Below are 20,588 nucleotides of genomic sequence, written 5' to 3' on the forward strand. Positions count from 1 at the left end.
AATTTATAGCACATTCAGTTACAAACGAGGCACTCTGGTCAATTCTACATTTTAAAAAAATAACTGATTTACGAGATGTGCTTCTGCAAATAAAGGTTTTATAGTAAGAAATTGAATAAAAGCACTAAATCTATTAAAAAGCTTTCAGCACACTAAACTAGAACAGCTGCAGAATACACAGTGCATGATAAAAGCAAAGCCATTAATAACTTACATAAGGTAGAAATGTCTGTCTGTTAAAGGCTACCAAATGCAACATTTTTCATGTAAAAACACAGCCACACGTTAACCACGTACAACACTGCCACAAAAACATCCAAACCCCAAGGTTTGAACTCCCAACATTTAAGCAGCCCACGTAACACCTGTTGATATGAACTGCAGTTCTTTTTTTCACGTTACTTTAAAAGTACATTTAGCTGAAAACAGAAGCAGATTTAGCTGAATCGATCATTTTGTTTATGCATGTGACACAATTGAGCTGCTACACTAAACGTTCCTGAACACTTCTGGCATGAAGAATAAACAACCACCTTAGTGACTGCTGCAAAGACTGCAAGGCATCAGCTCTGAACCCATATCTGATTTTGTGCTTTTCAGCATCTCAAACGTGACAGTGAGTAACCTAAAAGGGTACAAAAAGACCAACGAGTTCCTGCAAACGACCAAGAGAACAGCTCTTTACGACAACCTGCGTCACAGCACTGTTTACTTCTCTTTCACCCAGCTTTTCAGTTAGGGTAAGAAAGGCTTTGTGGGCTTTTTCACATGACTCCTACCAAACCACAAAACAAAAAACCCCCAACCAAAACAAATTATATAAGCAGCCAAATTTAGACAGACTGTCAGTAGAAACGCTGAAATAAAGCCACATCCATCATCTCTTCAAGATAAAGATATCCCTTCACCAACAAACCCAAAGAGAAAACTGCAATAATACTGCAGATCTGTAGCTGTTTGGAGTTATTTGCCATTTTAGCTGACCAATGAAATATTTCAGGCATGTAAGTGGTTGAGACTAGTAAATAATAGCAGTTCTCACTGTCTGATAAACCACATGTCTGATAGACCACAGCCGCTACTCCAAATGTTCAAAATGAAGGAAATGAGGTTTTGAGCAACAGTTACAAAAGTACCCTAAAAGTTTTTCACCTTTTCACTTTTTTCACATTGGTCTCCCAGAATCAGACCTATGGCAAGACTGCCTGAGTTACAGGCAAAATTTGGTAGTGTTATATCCAAGTACCAGGATGATTCAAAGGGATTTTTTTTCTTAACCATCTCCTACTTGAAAGGTGAAAGAGTTGACAACTTTAACAGTCGCATTTGAGTTTCCCAATAAAGTTTTTGATGAACTAGACACATCTAAAATTGCTGAGAGAAGATGCGTAACATTTACATAAAGCAGGATAGAAACAGTGCCTCTTCTACATTTGGTGTGAACCAACAGTAGTTTCATGCCAGAGCAGGTGAGAACACAGTCCTAAGTCAAACAGTCCCGGGAAAAATAAAACTGGTTGCTAAACCCGGTCTGAAAGCTATTACATGGTCTGACCTAAAACTGCGCAAGAAACACAGCCAGTCAACACCTAACACAGCTCTCCAGTAATGAAGGATCATCAGGCAGCAACTCCTGTCCTTTGTGAGGATGCAGGGCAAGGACTCTGTCTTCCTAAGCCATCTATAATGATAAATTATGCTTAGAAACAGCAGTTATGAAACCAGCCAAATTCATAGAACTGGAGACTGAAGCTTTTATTTAACTACAGCCCAAGAACAAGCTGCAATTCTCTATACCTCAAATTAGATCTGACAAGACCACTCTTCTTTCACCAAAGGTGGCTGAGTTTCAGTGTCCATTCATTCAGAGACTGCCAACATGGATAACTGTTGGAATCTGTGATACTGCAGCCCCCTTGTAAGAATTAAACAGACCACCAAGACATCTGAGATAAGCTCCTAAAGAACTGCATCTGACAATGTGCAATGGAGTTGTATCAATGGCCTCAAAAGTTTTACGTGCCACTACAGTTTCCAAGTATTTTAAAAATGGAGAAAAAACTTTTCAGATATAGTAACATTCTTTGCACTGGTGTGATGTTCAGAACACAAAGAGAACAAATTAATTTGAAGAAAATAATTCAGTAACTGAGATGCTGGTATATATAGCAACATGTTTGGTACAATGGTAAGTAACACAGTCACAAATTGAGCTTCCACACTTAGGTAAAATACAGCAAACTAAAGATAGAGACAGCTGCCAAAATTAATTGAGTTTTACCTTTGTCTTAAAAAAAGATTTTGACATGGCATTCTTTTTGTGTAGTGTTTACTCCAATATGAACCCTTCCACATACATACTGACAAACTATCTTACCTGAGACTATGGCAAAGATAGTTAATATTCCTTCAAGAGTTAAGGAGAAACAGAAACAAACTTATGAGACTTAAATGCTGTTGCCGTTAACAATGTTAATGTTTTAGTTCAGTCTGCAAAATTAATTTTACAGAAAAACTCATTATTTTCAATAATCTCCTTTGTTACAGACAACAGAAGAAAAGTTTGGAGAACAATGCTGAAGTACAAGTTTCAGTCATAACCTAACTCTAATTTCACCTGTGTGTTTATTATGCAGATGCCACAAAGGAAGATATTAATGATAAAACTGAGCACTGTAAGATTATAAAAACAATTATAATTTTTCATTTGGCACAAGATGCAGTGTCAGAACAACAGGCACGTGTGCTACCAAATGTGTTTCAGTGGAATTGAGGGCAGTTCAAACCACAGTGATTGTATCTCAGAGAGGTGAGACCGACACAGAGATATGAAAAGTTATGAACGTTCTCTTTACTCTCACATTAGCTGGAGGATTTGTTCTGCTCTCCCCTCATTTTTGCTTTCCTGTTTGCCTGCTGTAGCTACCTATCTTCCACCAGGAGCAACCACTAAATACATAATTGGCTAAATAATGTAATCTATATTCTTTTAAGTAACATACACTAAATAATGTAACTAATTTTGCAATTCCTCTACTATATATAGGACAAATGAAGGTTTTGCTAGAAAATAGAATTTCTGTTAAATAACATTTTTTTAACCCCAAAGTGACTGAAGTCAGCTTTTATTCAAATTTCAATATTACTTACAGTATAAGAATATATGAACATGGAGTTTGTTGTCTAAATGACTGGGACTGTGTATGTACTCACTGCCAAATCACTTCCCACAAGAAAATAAATTGTGCATTTGCTTGTTCATTACCGCTTGGAACCAGTCAGGAAAAACATAGTTTTTGCAATGAGGAAATTGAATCCAACACAATGAAATCAAGCTTGAAGTAATCAAGTATTTGGAAAAAAAGTGCATTAAGATCAGTGTACAGCTGGATTATCACGTAACACAGTCTGACATCCATAAACTACTAAAGATACAGTTTAATGTTAATGCTCTACCCTGAGCAGTATAAACAGGATAATATTGACCCTAAAATGGCTTTGCTTTGGTCTCAATGAGCTGGGCATTAGCAGACAGAACTGCAGCAACAGGACTGCAAACGGCATATAATTCAAGTCACATTTGGACAGATACCATTAAGATAAAAGTCCTGCTGAACATAAAAAATAAGCCAGAGCAAGGACATCGGTCAGGTCCATTGTAAACCTGAGTGAATCTGAATTCATTTTTTCTTCAGACTTTTTCAAAGACAATCTGAGAAGTAAAACCCAAGAATTAGTGTTTCTTTCACTGGTTGTTTCTTCATTGTTTATTTTAAACAATGTAAAACTTGATAAACCTGAACCAGTATTTTGAAGAAGCAAACTACAAAAATCAGTGTTTCACAGGTCTTTTCTTCACTGCTTTTCATCTACCACAGAACTTCATGAAATAACAGTTTCTGCAGGTCTTTTTACAGACATGGGAAGTCTACACACCACCGAATACTTCAGTGAAACTCAAGAACAGCAGAAAAGTAGAGATTTAAAAACAGAATCAGGGTTCTACTTTGCCCTTTTAAACTGTTTCGGTAAGTTAATGGTAAATCAAACATCTCTCCGATCAAGTGGTTTGACTTTAATTAAGCCATCGTGAAAAAACAGATACTTAGGTCAACAGTGGTTTCCTCACAGTCACCTGTGGTTATGTGAAAGAAAATCTAGTCTATACAAGGACTTTTCTTTCTTCTTACCAGCTCTCTTTTCTCTAAAACACCAACTTTTCTACTCCAAGTGTGTGATCTGTATTTTATGAGTTAACCCACCAAGAACAAGTTCATTCTTCCCCAGCAATCATTCTTTGGAAATGATTTTCAAAACCCCTCAGCCCTAAATAAACACCATTTTCTCTCCATACATCACAATAACAACTACAGCAGTAGCTTGGCATCTTGGCATTTAAGTACTTCCCATACCTAACCTTAAAAAACCCCGAACTACCAGACACTTCTGAGAGATCTTTCTCAGCAAACAAAATGCAAGACTGTTAATAATTCACTGCAATACTCAGTCTACTTTCACATGTACACAAGAGTGGAAGTCTTGCAATCTTTGCAACATACTTTGCATCTTTCATCTCCACTAATGTAATTTCCTTATTATTAATTACACTCCTTGTATTGCATCACAATCAAACCTTCCTTGGTATACATCATAGCTGGGTGGAGTGATGCTATTTTCAGAAATCCAGCTTTTTTCATTCATGTAATAACTGAGTTTCACAGCTCCACTTTATCACGACTTGGCCCCATCCAATTAACTCCTTCGTTAATAACTATTTAAAATTAGCTAATTACTTAACTACTTTACATACTGCATTTATGGACAAAAATAATTCTAGTTGCATACAAAGCACTTCTTTTAGTCTGAGCCTAACCAAGATCTGTGCGTTTAGTTTGTTAAATCTTTCTCAAAATAAGTGTCCCTATTTATGATGTTCAGTGACCTCCTTCTTCCTTAAAAAACTGGGGCACTGAGGAAACCAGAACTAGATGATACTTTTATCTGTGGCTGGACTCCCTCCCACACTAGTAGGAACAGATCATCACATCATCTGTTAGAACTATTCCGTTAAAATTTCTTCCCTGTTGCCTGTGACTTGGTTTTCCTAGAAGGAACAGCTATGGGAACAATGGTTTCAGATAACACGTCATGTTTTCCAATCCTCCTTAGGACATGCCTCCTTATGCTGTGCATTTGAAACACTAAAGGCTCTTTGAAGCCCCATTTGTACTCCAGTAGCTTCAGTCTACGGAACCAAATCATTGAAAATCCATTACTACTATCTCAGTTTCTTTGTATTCCTACTCTTGTGATTCCATTATGTACAATGCTTAGGATATATACATATATATATGTGTATATTTACATGCACATGTTCTCACTGAAATTTCCCCTTTCTTCACTAAATACCTTTTCTGCTTATTCAGCACTCCCTTTAAAAAACAGAGAATCTGCTTTTGTTCTGAAACAAATAATGAAAGGTGCAACAGAAAAGACAGACAGAAATGTGACACAGTCTGAGACAGAAACTCTTCCTGTGCAGAGGAGGAAGGCAAGACAGATACCCAAGCCTGACCACGGGCAAGCTGTGGCCAGATCACACCCAGCCACAGGTGTATGCAGAGGATGAAGTACTGAGATCTGGCATTTCATCCTTCCACCAATTCCGTCAAAAGCTAACCTGAATTCCTGTTCAACATGACACAGCTGTTTAGCACCACACTGCAGCAGCTGTTGGAACTAAGGAGGAAAACAGCTCCTTAACACAGAGTTAAGGTTCAGAGCTCAAAACAAGGTGCTAGACATTGCTGAAGAAATGATGTCCCAACAATGGTTGGGACACACCAGTTAGAAGAGGTTACAGCAACATCCACTTAGGTCACCAGCTGCACCCTCCAAGCAGAATACTGACAACTAATGCCCTGTTGCTGTACTGACAAAGATATTTCAGGAGTATTGGTAGGGTCATGCCAGACTACTGGATGTGTACAGGGACAGAAGAACTTTAGTCCAGCCCTTTCCATTCCATCTCTTGTGTTTATTCTAGCATGCGTCTTCCTTCTTTTCCCATTACTATTTACCTTCTTAGGCATTGCTCTGCAGATACCCTCAACTACATTACAGCCAAGGATACCTCCAAGCCATTTTCACCCAGTATTTTTAAATGTTATTTCCCTTTGTATAATTTCTCTGATCTCTTTGGGGCTCATGGCTCCTTCCAGTTTATTATACAGGTGTTTCTTCAATTTAATGGATTTTCTTAGGTTTCTCTGGAGTGCTGTTGGTTATTTTTATTCATCACCAGATGTTCAAATAAAGCTTGCACTTCAAGCATCCCAGATTTCTCCCCTCAATTCAGTACACTGCCTTAGCACTACATAAGATGATGATCCTTCAAATGATTTTCACTTTCAATCATTAGTATAGAATTCTTTTCATTAACAGCTTAATTTAAGACAGATGAAGAGACCAATATGATGAGATACTGAGTATCCTCAAAGGTAATCACAAACTGAAGTTACTCAGTATGGTACATAAGGTCAAGTGAAAAGCAATTAATTTTGGTACAAGTAAAACAATTGGCACAAGTAGTTTTAGTTGCTGAAACATGGAGATCAGATGTTGAAATGCTTTAAATATCTCAGTGCCAGAACCTTTCCAAATTTTCCAATAAATGACTTTTTTGTTTCATTTCTCAGGTGCAAAGATTGATTTACTGCCAAACTGCCATTATCAAGAACTAGAAGGCAGTACTAGATATCAAGAAAAAGAAAAAAAAAAGAGCTAAGCACAGTCTTCAGTCAATGTTGACTAAAACTTTATTGTGGAGAGCCTGAAATGGCTAAAAAGCCTGGGAAAAGGCCAGGATGCCTCAAGTCAGTAATGGTTAGTTACTTACACACTTAAGTGTTAGCTGCTGTTTCATTAAAAAAGAATCAAAGTTCTGTAAGTAATTTAGTAGACAGTATTTTGCTGCTGATCAGAAATGGTAAATATTTGGGAGGTCTGTGAAGGTCACAGAAGGCTGGGTCTCTATGACCTGGATAAAGAAAGGTGTTTCATGTAAAAAAAAGGAAAATACATGACTGCTGTGGAAGAAACAAAGAGAATGAGATTGGTATTGTGGCCTGGTACAATTTCTCTGTCAAGACATGCATTAGAGCACCTCAACTGCCCATTAGAACTCAGAACTTCCATCTTATACTTCAAAACCAAGCTCTTTACAGGCTTTGGATAACAAAAACTACATCTGAGAAAAAACGTCTCTAAATTGTCCCTATTCAGTCACCTTTGACTTTTGCAGATAAAAGCCCGGATGTACATGGCCACATGTCAAATCATCAGTGTTTGCCTTTGAACTACCAATATATGCTCTTTAATTAATGTCAGCAAAGGCGAACATTTAGGATTCAAAAATCCTGTGCTTTCATAATACCACGCAAAACCACAAAACATGTTTATTTTTCTTCTGGCCAACAATACAATTCCATCAAATCCATGACTTTTGTTGCTTCATGGATTAGAAATATGAAGAATAAACACTTGAAGCCAAGCCTGCAACACTGCATGTTCCTTACCCTCAGATCAATGATTCTGTTGTCCAGTCTTGTATCTTGGTTTACAGTAGCTCTTCCATCCTGTGCAAAAGCACATGGTGAATACACATACATCCAAAAAATAAACAAAACCAAAACTTCAACAAAACAAAAACCACCCTCTGGCTAAAAACCAAAGGTTAATTCTGTGTTCAGCAGAACTTCTATATCATTCTAGAGAGAACATACAGCACACTGGCAGCATAGCGAAGTTTAAGGTGTAACTTCCCCCACAGGTCAGAGGCAGAACCCAACTATGAGGATGCAGCAGACACACACAAGACTGGAAAGTCTCTGGTTTTGACCTTCTACTGCAGTTCAGCAGACATCAAAGCTATAGAGATGTTGAACACGCTTCTGGATACACAAAGGAAGTAAAATGCAAGCCTAACAAACCCCCAGAATCACCGCATTAAGGAAGTTGCCTGGCTTTCGTGCTTTTGTTCAGCTACAAAGACAATAAGAAGCATTTGAGGATGCAAAGTTTTCACCTCCTCTCCTTCCACTTCTGGTCGAACAGCATCATCCAGCTGTAAGGGCAGTCGGGGTTCAGCTGAGCTGATCACATAGATCTGAAATTGAGAAAGAACAGAAATAGCATGGGGTTCTGCTCAAAAGGAGGTGTGATTTACAAAAGGATATTTCTAGCAGAGACTTGAAACAGTGTTTGCATAGGCTGCTCGCTCTAAGGCTGTGATTTTATTCCAGTACTTGAGATAGATACATGGTGCATTCTCCTGACAATACTGAAGTGCTTAGTTCTTGCTTTCCCTTTGAAAGATTTAAAGTATATTTTTTTTTTTCTTCTGGGAAGCACCAAATTGAGCAAGTTCAATCGAGCCTGAGGGACAAGCCTTTTGAATGCCAGCTCCGAATATACCAAATTTCAGTGAGTTTTAGGTTCTGGTTCCAGCAAGATCATCCTGTTCTTCTCCTTGTTAATGTATTATTTACTTATCATCTGAATATAGCTGAAAGAGCTGTTTCAGATTCAAAAATTTATGAGATACCTAAAATACAATCAGAGAATGAAAACCACCTTGCTGTGCCTTACGGTCTAGTATTGCTCATAGAGCAGCAGTGAATTTGATGTTCTTTCAGAAAAATCAAGCATAGGATAATCTGCACACATACTAAAAAATGTTTCTTCAAAATCTGCAGGTTTTCCCCAATGCTGTTAGCTAAAATTTATCTCACTGCCATAATAGCCATTGTGCTCTCCTCCTGAGGCGACGGGGTTTCAGCTGTATTGTAAGCATACAGTTTAGTCAAAAACCTTTACAAAAAAAAGGATATTACATAAAGGTTTAAATATGCTTTCTATTTAAACAAATTATAAAGTTACACTTCCTCCACCCCTACAGCACAAGCTCCAGGAACTTTAGATTTCAAAAGCTTCCATGTAAGCCAGTGAGAGTTTATTTCTGTGAGAATTATGTATTCCAGTCCATTGTATTGAGGGGAAGATTGTAACTCTGATAAAGAAGAAACTTCTGACTTGCACTTAAAAAGCAGCACATTTTATTCCAGTATCTGCTGCAGTTAAGAATCAAAAACTAGAATTACAAGCTTTCCTAGCCAAATTGTTCTAGTGAGATACTTTATTTTCGTAATTCAAATGGCAGATAAAAATAGGAAAATATAAACTCCAAATATCTTAAAACCAGAAGTGTTTAATTTTTACATATGATATGCTGAAATTTGTAGTTTAAAGCAGTTTATTTCTCTGGCATGGGATTCCTTACTGACAAAGTTCATATGTGTAGACAGACAGACAGTCTCAACAGATAATCTATCAAACAATTAACCAGTGCTCCATTTGCTCAGAAATTTACCCTTTGAACATGAAGCTCAACGTCTTGCTGAGTACAACTTCCGATTTTCTGATATGCTTTCCTCACAACGCCTTCTATGTCCACAATGCTCTCTTTGGTGATGCTAGCAATAAAGAGAGGGCAGAAGGCTCAGTAAGTTCCATTGCACACTGCAGCACATCACACTGAGCACCAGGACATTCATCTACTGTATGGACTGCTGAACAACAGAACAGAGCTAAGGATCTGGAGTTACCTTTAAATCTAATAACTGAATAATGAAGGAGTTTGCTAAAATATCCCCAGCCACAATAAATTCAAACTGGGATGGAAAACTTGTGAGGGAAAGAATTATGATTAAGTTCAGTGCTTGCCCATTCTCTGTGTGTGTCTGTGTTTATACATAAACTGACAAGTGACAGAGCCCTTTTTGTAGGCCACAGACACTCTTCCATGTGTCAGCTGATGCAATTATCTGCAAGATGTGTCTTCACCAGCACAACAACAAACTGAAGGGAAGGCCTAGAACTGAAGGGGAAAATCAAAACTGATTCGGCTTGTTTAAACTACATGACTTGTTACTGAAAGATGCAAGATGCTCCAAAGTCATTTCTCTGTGACAGGGGATCCTAACTGCTCTCCACTAACAGTCACTAATAGTACATTAAAACACCACACACCATCCTGAAAGTCTTCCAAAGATATGATATAAAGTATGTGTGCTATAAGCAAACAGTAACAAAAGGCCCAAGAGTCAGAGGTGAGAAAAGAATTTGGATGAGCAGTTTTTATTTACGCATTTAAGGTACTGGACACTTCAAACCAGCACTTTTCTACAGATAATCTCACCCTCACTGGAAATATATTTTCACTCTGTCTCTCTTTTAGCTTACAAGAGGCCAAATATCTAAAAATTTTACTTTTTAGGAAAACTAATGTTACAACCAATCTTTCACTTGTGAGGCCGCCTTGAGAAAGCTGAAAAGCACTTTCTGTACATCACTTGACCACCTAAGCCCTTAGACAGCAGGAAAGTATCAGGTCCACAATTTAACTGCAAATAATAAGAGGTGAGTGAGGATGTCATCAGACAAGTTAGCCATTGCTGAAACCAGCAAAGCAAAGAGCCATTAACAACCCTCAACTTTAAAAAGCCAGCGCATTTTTAACTTGGCAGTAAAAATCCTGAAAAATCTGATGATATTCAAGTAACAGTGGAACATTCAAGCATCAAATTCTCAAAACCTAACAGTGGTACTGTAAGTAAATTCCAATTAACTAAAAAATAAAAAGCCAAATTTGAGTACTTTAGCTGATTACGCTATTTTTTGATGGTAATATTTTCAGATGGTAGAACTTATCAGCTGCTCTACAGTTAATACAGACCAAGGTGCTTCATATGCTTGACTTACTTAACCATTAGGTAATTACATATACTGCATTAAACTGGTGAACAGTGTGTTCTTCTGGTGCATTTACACTTTAGAAGAGCTACAGTTGCTCAAATCACAACTAAATTTGTACAAAGCAGAGGTTGAGAGCAAGCTTTAAATAAGAATCCACTTAGTTATGGGTGAGCCTCCTTCTCCATTATTTTAGCAGAGGCAACAAATATGAGAAAGGATAACTGAAATGACACCAAGTGCTTCCAAGTACTTTCTGGAACAAATGATTCTGTTTAGAAGTCCTTAAAAAGACTGTGGAACCAATACAGCACTTTGGATGCAAGAGAACATGATCATCTATGAGAATATATCATGCTAAACCAGCATTAAGTACAACTATAAATTCCTTTTGCTTTTCAAATGTGTGAATGTTTAAAAGAATTACAGTTTTACTCTTATGTGAACTTTTTTTCCCTAAACAGTTCTCCTCTATATGTTTTTCCCACTTCCTTTTCCATGTCAACATTTTGGCAAATGTTCAGAAAACACCACTAATGACATGACTAGCAGTGTCTTCACTGAAAATACCAGTTTCTACTCTCCTGAATAAAAGCCCTCTCACTAATAACGGCAAATAATGTTTCAAACTTATTGAAGGAAACTCCCTGCACAGTGAAAAAGAAAATAATAGTTAAATATAAATGTGTTGTATGATGGATTCATAATTAGATTGGTGGACCCGTGAAGAAGAAGTGCTAGCGAAGTCTGTACAGAGCTCTGATCAGAACATGCAAGGAATTCAAGACATGGAAAATGATATCAGATGAAAAACACAGGAAGAAACTGACTTTTAAATCACTCTAACTGCAATATTGCTCTGCAAATTTGCATAACAACTTTAAAACTTTGCACGTAGGATAAAATGAGCTTTCTCTCCATCTCTATGCTGGAGTTGCAAATAAAACATGTTTCTTGATCTGGAACATATTTAAAAATGTAGCATTCCTTAGTCATCACATTTGCCATAATTTTAAGATGTATTTTAACTGAGTTCCTAACTGTGTAGGTCCCTGTAACCAAATATTCAAGTAATTGCCTGGGCACACAAAAGCACTAGGAAGGTTCCCACTGTGTGTGACCATCTTTGTATTTATAAACATCCCTCATCTCCTCTAAACTTTCATTTGATAATTAAAAAATGTGCTTTTCCTCATTTAAACTCCACATTTAATCTGGTATGGAAACAGAAGCTTGTGTTTTGAGCTCTGTTTGAATCATGCTCAGCAAGACCTAGAGCTGTTAAGTGTCTGAAGTGCCTAACACTGCATCTAACATAAACTACAGAAACCTGGAAGGTTCTGCTTTGATCCCAACAGGTAGTTCCTAGGATGTAACTGAAATAGCATTTTCAGTTCAAGTCACAACAAGAAACAAGATGTTTTAACAAAATGCCAGTAACTGCAGCAAAACATTCGCCACAGCAGCAGGAATAAGTAATCTGGGAGATTTTTGATAAAATTCCCCTGGGTAACAAAAATCCCCCAAACACCAATAAAAGTGAACAAGTAGCAGAAAAACATGGCAAAGTACCACCATTTCCATTAAGGATAACATTTATACCTGTAATTAATATTACCACAGAGTAGAAACTAAATTAGGATGCATAAGGCATTAAGAAAAGACAGATGACATCTTTACATTGTTTAATCCAAGAAGAAACTATTTTAGTATATAGATTCATAAAATCCAACAATAAAACATTTTCCTGTATAAAAAACTACTTTATGTGTAATATTCAAAAAAATCAACATTATATTTACTGAAGTGTCCACTAGATGCCTTATGTCCCTCTTAATTAGCTGCATGTCTATTAGCCAAGACTTTCTCTTTTAACCACAGGATTGCATTATTGTAGATTTTATGACAACATCTTTCATCAACAGCTTCATGTTGCAAGCTGAACCCTACGCTGGCCTCCCAAAGTGAATCACAATCAACACTTTCTTGGTCAAAAGTCTGAAGAATAGGAAGAAACTTGATTATTTATAGACTTTAAATAGAAAATGTTTTACTTCTTCTACAGCATCTATACTTATTATGGTATCTTCTTGTTTTTTTCTTCAACACCTTTCTGTAAGCAGACTGCATAAATTATATTAATACAGTATTAAAAATATTAAATAGTTGTAATAAAACATAATAATCAATGATCCTTTATCTGAATGCCAGTGAAAGTGAAAGCACTGGTTTACTTTCAAAAAATGAGTGCATTTTGTAAGTAATTAAGAACATAAACATTTTATACTCAACAAGAACAACTGTAATCCTGTCTGCACAAATATAGCAAGTATGCAAGGAGCCCCCTAAAAGGAAATTAACTGACATTGTATACAAGAAAGCCAGGCAAACACCTATTCTTATTCTCTTCATCCTAAAAATATAATGATCAGTTTCCTATACCAACATTCTAACACTTGGTTAAACCCAGATATCTTCCGGGGAAAAAAGAAGCCAAATTGCTTTTAAAGATTTTAAGCAACAAAATCCACAATGTATTTTTAATAATCTTCACAAAAAAACCTACACTTTATTTTCCTTCTAAATTCCCCTAACTTCATCCTCTGTTTATTGCATCCTGTCATACCTTTGTATCTGCAATGTAAAGAACCCCACTGGCAGAAAATCTTCCTGCATAGGCACCATCAGACTGGGATTTAAATTATTTACTAGCTTCTCTAGGAGTGAACAGAGTTTTCTTTAGTCTCACAGAAGGCAGATTTGCCTGACCATATATCATTTCATCTTGCAACTTCACCATCAACCTTTTCCAATTTGACATGTATTCAGACAGAAAAACAACAAAAGTGGACAAAAAAATCCAGAATTGCCTAAAACCAGGCACATGTTATATTAATGGCATTTTATTCCTCTTTTCCAAAACTCAGAGAACTGCATGGGCTCCTGTCATGTCAGTTATCTATCCCAATCTCACATTTCTCTCTGTACTTTTATATTTTTTAATTCTGAGCACACACAGAATCTGACCAAATGATCACAAAGGTACAAATTCACACTGAAGAACATTGAAGTGATTATTCTAAAAGAATCCTGCTTTCTATACACTCCTGAATCCCTATTTACCAGTCCAATTTCTGTGTCACCAGCAAACTTAGCTGCAATTTGACATTTTCTTCCAGTCTTCTGATATAAAAATTAAACAGAAATGGATAAAGAAAATATTCTGCAATATCCAGCAGTTTTCCTGGTATTACCAATTTATCTAGCTAAAGAACTACATATATTTTGCTACATTGTGAATTATTTTCATACAAGTTAATATTTTTTTCCCCTCTCCATTTTAATCTCTTTCCTGCATTTTTACTCTCTAGTCTACTATGAAGAGCCATCAAGTTACTTCCTGTGCAAGGGCAAATTTTTTGAGCAGCTAAATTAGAATCTGTTAACCACCTCTCCCAAGTGCTCTATCAGCTCTGGCAGTGGGGTGTCAGGAAAGGCTCAACGCTGATGCAGAAAAGGAGAAAGAAAACCAAAACCAGCCACACCCAATGCTTGATGGAAAAAAGCAGGTTGATAAATTACTAAGCTAAATTACCAACTGGCACCTCTGCTGTCTAAAAGAGACAATTAACTGTTTCTCTTCTGCAGCATCCCTTGCTGGGCTGTATTTTTTTTTTCTGATAAAAGACAGAAGAACAGTTCCACAGCTGCCAATCCAGTATCTCAACTGGCTCTGTGCTATGTTTGTTTTGCAAGTTCAACTAGAAACTTTCCAGGGTTAAACTCAAAGAAATTTCTTTATAAGCCTGAGTGAAACCACTATAAAGTATCTTTCACTATAAAGAACTCATATTCTAATGATAATGGAAGTAATTATTCTATGAATGTTGTTGACCACAGAACATTATGAAAGTTCTTGGTTTCCATGTGCCAATATCTACAAGAGGAACTGGTTTGTTTATCATTTATGAAAATCTGTACCAAAAAAATGCTCATTATTTAATCAACTGACATTAAAAATTCAAGATCCAGAATTTCACAAAACATTTTAAAGAAAGTTGTGGACACAGTATGAAAATATGAGAAAATAGCATGTGGAAAATATAGTTTATGCACTATCAGTGAAAACATTTAAAAATTTAATTGAAATTTAAGATATTTAAGTTAAATGTTTTCTTCAATAATGTGTTATTTCCTCATTTAAGGTGTAGGAAATGAGATGATAAAAAAAGACACAGAGAAAGGCAGGGAAACAGGATAGTTATTTTTAGACATCTAAGCCCAGCCTCATCTGCTAGAAATAACGAGATCATTCCAAAGCAGGTGAAAGGAGGCAGGAAAGTGACTGAGGACAGGCACGTACTGGGACTCTGCTTCAGGTGCTGCTGACACAGTGACCCCACGTGCACTCATGAGCCAGGAACAGCAGCAGCCTCTGAAGGACAAGAGGCAGCTGCAGTGACAACAGCAGACAGAATTGTAGGAGATGAAATGCTGGAAAAAGTGAGAGCATGGCAGGATATTAATAAAATAGGTTTGTTGGTGGGAAGGAATCCTGAGAAGATGGCTGCGCTACTGGTGTTAAAAAAACCAAAAGCAAACCCCCAAAAGAAAATCCAGAAGGCTGTAACAGAGACAGTTACACCATTCAGAGAACATGATGATGAGCATGCAAGCATTTCAGAAGCACAAATAATAAGGAAAACACGAATGCTACAAAGCAAGTGAGGCTGAAGTACCAGGGTTCAGCTAGCAAATGCTATCCCAAAAAAGAAGCAGAACGAAAATTCAAAACACTATAAATATCATCATTCTGACTGTTCTGAGGAATTCAGGTCTGCCTCATCAAGAAAGTGGGGAGATGACAGGGAGTTGGGAAGAACTTAAGGATGAGGTTCTGCCTGGTTTAACAGGTCACTGCTGCCAGAGAGAAAGGAGCTTTACCCTCTACTCTTTCCAGATATCCTCTTCTACCGTTTACCACTCCTTGTTAGCTCTGGACTTCCATAACCTAATTTAAATCACTAATCTGGCAGAAAACTAATTGAGTAAAAAAAGATCAGTGAATTATAAAAAACCACAGCAGGTTTACAAGTGGCAGTCAGCATACGGAAAAAAAGAGTAAAGATCAACTTCCATCTCATGAACTCCTAACCACTAAGAGATCTACCAATCATGAAGTGTAAGAAATTCAGCTGTGGAGGAAAGAACCATGAAGAAAACTAAAAAAGAGAGATACATTGGAGAGAACTGGAGCATAGAAGAGGGTGCATCACAACTCTGAGAGTTGTTCCACTGTTCTGTAGCACAAGTTTTTTGAGGGAGTACAGGCAGACTGTTGGGAGTTTAGAGGGAGATGAATTAGGGAACAAGTACATTATACACTTAATTCTTTTCAAAGATTCCAAGCACTGGAGAGTACAAATCATTTCATGAAGAAACAGAACACTTCACTTTGGCTCATAAACACCTGTGAACAGCATGTTTCACACTGGCACTGCCAGCACTGAGCACCGCCAAACAACAAACACTGCTGGTTCTGTTTTCCCGTTGCCTTGAACCCCATAAGCAGAAGCATTATCCCAACCTTCTTAACTTGGCTTCTGGAAGTCTCTACTATAATGAATCCTTCCCCTCCCTGATATATTGAAGGTTGAAGGCTGTAGCACTTTTGCAGCTAATTAGTGGGGGCTCCCTTCCCAGGCATGAGAGTATTGCCAAGAACTACACAGAAGCAACTCAAGTGCCACATGTTAAACATATTCTGCACCGAATAAACTGCACAGAATTGATCCACATTTCTATTTGTGAACAAGTAGATACACATTATTAAAAGCTCTACTATAAAGCACATTTGTCACACAAGCATATTTATCACAGGACAACCTGAAAGCACAATCTTGGGGCAAGTAGAAGGGAAAAGTAATTCTTTATCTTTAGGAACAAAACAAACCAAATAATTGAATTCAAATTGCTTCAACAAACAGTTTTTCAACTGGCAAGTCTATCACCCCTGCCAAATTTTTTTAAAATTAAAATTAACATTCTAGTGCCAAAAATAAGGTGTAGATAAGTGTAACCCAGTGCACAGAAGCTACTTTTAATTTCTTCAACTCAGTAAGCCACTTGCAATATGGGACTTCTTCACAGCAGTTCTAAGTGTAAAATGTATTACTACACTGTATATGTCTGGTAGAAGAAAAACCCTGAACATGTGCAGACACACACCACCACCACACACCAAATGAAGTGTCCCACTAAGCTCAGCTTGCCAGACTTTTTGTTAGCCAGCTTGGAAGAAAATGTAGGTTGTCTATGGCAAGAGAATGCTGCTTCAGCAGTTCAGAATGAATTTCAAGCCTGTTCTCTATTTTATCTTTTGTCAGTATAATGTATTCAACGCAATAGAGAGCTGACAATTTAAATAACTACATTTTAAAACAAACGAAGCATTGATGTTAATGTGTGAAAATGGTCCCAACCCCTGGGAGTCCTGGTTCCCACCATTGTTTACTCTGACAACAGGATATAATTGCTTACTTACTTGGCAGCAAACTTTACCATCTGCTTGCTTGCATGCTGTCCCACAGCCACAAGAGCCTGGATATTAAACTGCTGCTGACGCAGGACTAAGAAACACTGCTTCCCTGAATACAAAGAGAAACAACACAGGTGTATTAAGGACAAGTTACTCGAGGTCTTTGTGAATGAGAAAAAATACTTTACTACTTAAATACAAACTGAGCTCTTAAGAGTGTGCGTCTCTCTCTCATTCATCGCTGCCCCCCCTCCTTAAAGCTGCTTCTAACTTCTCAGCTGTACATGTACACACACACACACACACACACACACACACAAACACTGAGATAAATTAAATAATCATGCCTTACATCTATAAACACTTGAATGGACATTTTCTAAAAATAACAGTAAGCCTTCCAAGATAAAGAGTCTTTAGACAAAAGACAAACAACAAACCATAACTTTTAAAGTATCTTTTTCTTCAACTGCAAGAAATGTATCATACTTTTCCTTGTTTCTTTGCTCACAACAACTTCAAGTCTAAATTATTTTTAAAGATGTTTTTTCTCATCTTCTCAAATCAAAGCTGCAGAGTTCACTTTACAAAGCTGCTCTGAGAGAAATAGGCTTGATTTTGTACCACAAGGACTAAACCAACAATGTTCATTCTATAATACACCAAACATTCAGAATGAAGGGGAACAAAAGGAGTATTGATTCTAGTGAATGACAAGAACCTAAAAGACCCAATTAAAAATTCCTGTAAGAGCAATTTATTCATGAACAGCTTAGGGAAAAAGAAGTTAATAGGAATTAGTAATAATGTACAAAGAACTTAGTGCATTTTGTTGACTTTTAAAATGCGTGTTTCCAAGTCAACAAAGCTCTTTCTACTCTGTTTAGCTGACAGTTACAATCATTTCATACCTCTTCTCACATCTCTAATTTACTCCTTAACTTAGTTTTAAGGAAATATGGTGATTTTAGATGCTTCTTCTGAGACAAAAATTAGCAACAAACATATAACTGGTGTACCAGTATCTGATAAAGGCACCACAATCACTTTAACTCCAAGTTCTGACTCAGAATGTCGTAACATTTCCATTGAAATGGTGAGAATAGGAAGAAGCCAGAAGTTTTGTTATAGACAGTTACTTCCCTGTTGTTCACTCAAACTCTAAACCAATAAGCCAACACATGCCTAACTCGAAAACTGGCACTAAAAAGCCAGTTGCAGTTTTCTGCAGTGTAATTAAGCAGATTACCATTCCTGACACATAGCTACAGATAATTCAAGAGTATCAGAAAATAAATGCAGAACCCTTGACACACAATCTCATGGAAATAAAAGCAAACATGGGAAACTAGTACAAAATGTTATTAAATATTAATTATAATTATTGGAAATAACTGATCTTGTCCTACGACAAACAACAATGCAACAAGATTAATTACGTATTTTCAGAAAACAGAGTACAACTATTTCTGTATTCCAGAGGCTGCAATATCCAATATGGTACAGATGCATGTATTTCTTGCAGGCAAACATTAAACAACAGATTTAAATTAGAAAAATACAGGCTGTGTTTCAGATCCAGCAAGTCAACAAAGAAAGGACAATTTTTCCACAGGACATGATATGCTGAGTTTCTTCAGATAAGGCAGTCATATCTCACATCTTTGACATCTCAGTATTTCTTACAGAGCTGTTGGATACAGTATTTCCTAGAAGATAGTATTTGTCTCCATGAGTTTAGTGACAAACAATTTAGCAAAATATGATCAAAGTTTCAGCAATGATGTACTAGGTGTTCAAACAAAAACCACACAGTTGAAGACTGCTACGACGTCTCTCAGCTATAAAACAGTGAAATAATGAAGGGACCTGCTGTCATAGGATCATAGAATAGTTTGGGTTGGAAGAGACCTTTAAAGGCCATTGAGTCCAACCCCCCCGGCAATGAGCAGGGACATCTTCACCAAGACCAGCTTGCTCAGATCCTCATCCAAAAGTCTGGCAGTTGTACTCAATCCCAAACACTGGAAGTCTGATCATTATCTGCATTATAAAAGGACTCAAATGTGTTTGCCATGAGTAACAGTAGCTGTTTTCATGAAGGAAGAGTATGTTTTGCAGGACGCAAACACTTCTAATCACACAGAAGATAAGTGATCAAATGGAGTTCACTCAGGACTGGCTAAAATATCACAGTCACAAAGATTAAAAGAGGGACGGGAACTTTTCCTGAGAGCTGAAGCCATTCAAAATAAAGTATCAAAAAGACCAGCCATAATCAAATCCAGCTCATGCTTAGAAGCCTTTCCAGATCAAGAGATGGGAAAAAGGAAGCATCTGAGTGAGAAAAAATTTGGACAATGGGATCTTCTCCATGTGTTTCCAAATATTTATGTGGTGTTCAGGTGAAAAGTATAGCACCAACTTGAGTCACATTCAAAAGTAAACTACACTAAGTTCCTATTAAAAAAAAACCCAATATCATGTCCCACAAGAATGCCTAAAAGATGAAAGTTTCAAGAGAAATTTGGTTAACATTATCTGACACAGTATAATGCATAGACTGTTCAGACCCTGAACAAGTAAGAGAAGACACTGAAAGGAGAATTCCATCAAAAGTAAGCACACAGACCAACCAGTAATCGATCGATCGTCTTGGATAAAAGTACCAAATCACACAAAACCTTATGAAAGAAAAGGATATAAGGAAGTAATGTGTATAAAGAGGAGAAAATTTTGGTCATATAAATTAAATGATGGTTACATACATTTGCCAGCAAAGAGAAGACTTTACACAGTTTATTATAAAACTTGGCCCAGTATTTAAATTTATCTTGATGGAATTCTTATTTTCAGATGTTTCATAGACCTATGCATTCATAACCCAAAATCTAGTTCAGGTCTAACATTCTGCACAAGCCCCAGCTTCCTGGCCAAACCCAGACAACTTCCCAAGGGTTTTTCAACGATAAACGTGATCAGTAGATTAGGCTGGCTTTAAAATAAGGCCAGAAATAACATTTATTCAATCTATCATACAAGCCACAGGGCCCTGTGCACTTTAATTCTGGTACAACACACAGAATTTCCCAACACCCCATTCTTTACACATCCTTCAGTTAATTTCCATCAGACTCCATGAGTGACTCGCTATATGAGACAGCTGGAATCTGCAGTTGTTCCCATTAATTTTTTTTGGTTTATTGGTCAGAACCAGACAGGGTTAAATAAAGGCTAT

At 37.0% G+C, this 20,588-nt stretch overlaps 1 protein-coding gene across 1 annotated transcript in view; it reads right to left on the reverse strand.

The window, feature by feature from the left end:
* Positions 1-20,588, reverse strand: part of DARS1 (aspartyl-tRNA synthetase 1) — a 37,773-nt gene that overhangs the window by 8,603 nt on the left and 8,582 nt on the right. The window contains exons 4-7 of the mRNA XM_082285499.1: positions 17,357-17,459; positions 9,431-9,533; positions 8,087-8,167; positions 7,578-7,637 (exon numbers count right to left, since the gene is read on the reverse strand). Of these exons, the coding sequence (XP_082141625.1) occupies positions 7,578-7,637; positions 8,087-8,167; positions 9,431-9,533; positions 17,357-17,459 (347 nt within the window). The remainder of the gene's footprint in view (positions 1-7,577; positions 7,638-8,086; positions 8,168-9,430; positions 9,534-17,356; positions 17,460-20,588) is intronic.

The sequence above is a fragment of the Coloeus monedula genome, assembly GCF_965178545.1.
Source record: "Coloeus monedula genome assembly, chromosome: 7".
In the NCBI taxonomy this organism is placed as follows: Eukaryota; Metazoa; Chordata; class Aves; order Passeriformes; family Corvidae; genus Coloeus; species Coloeus monedula.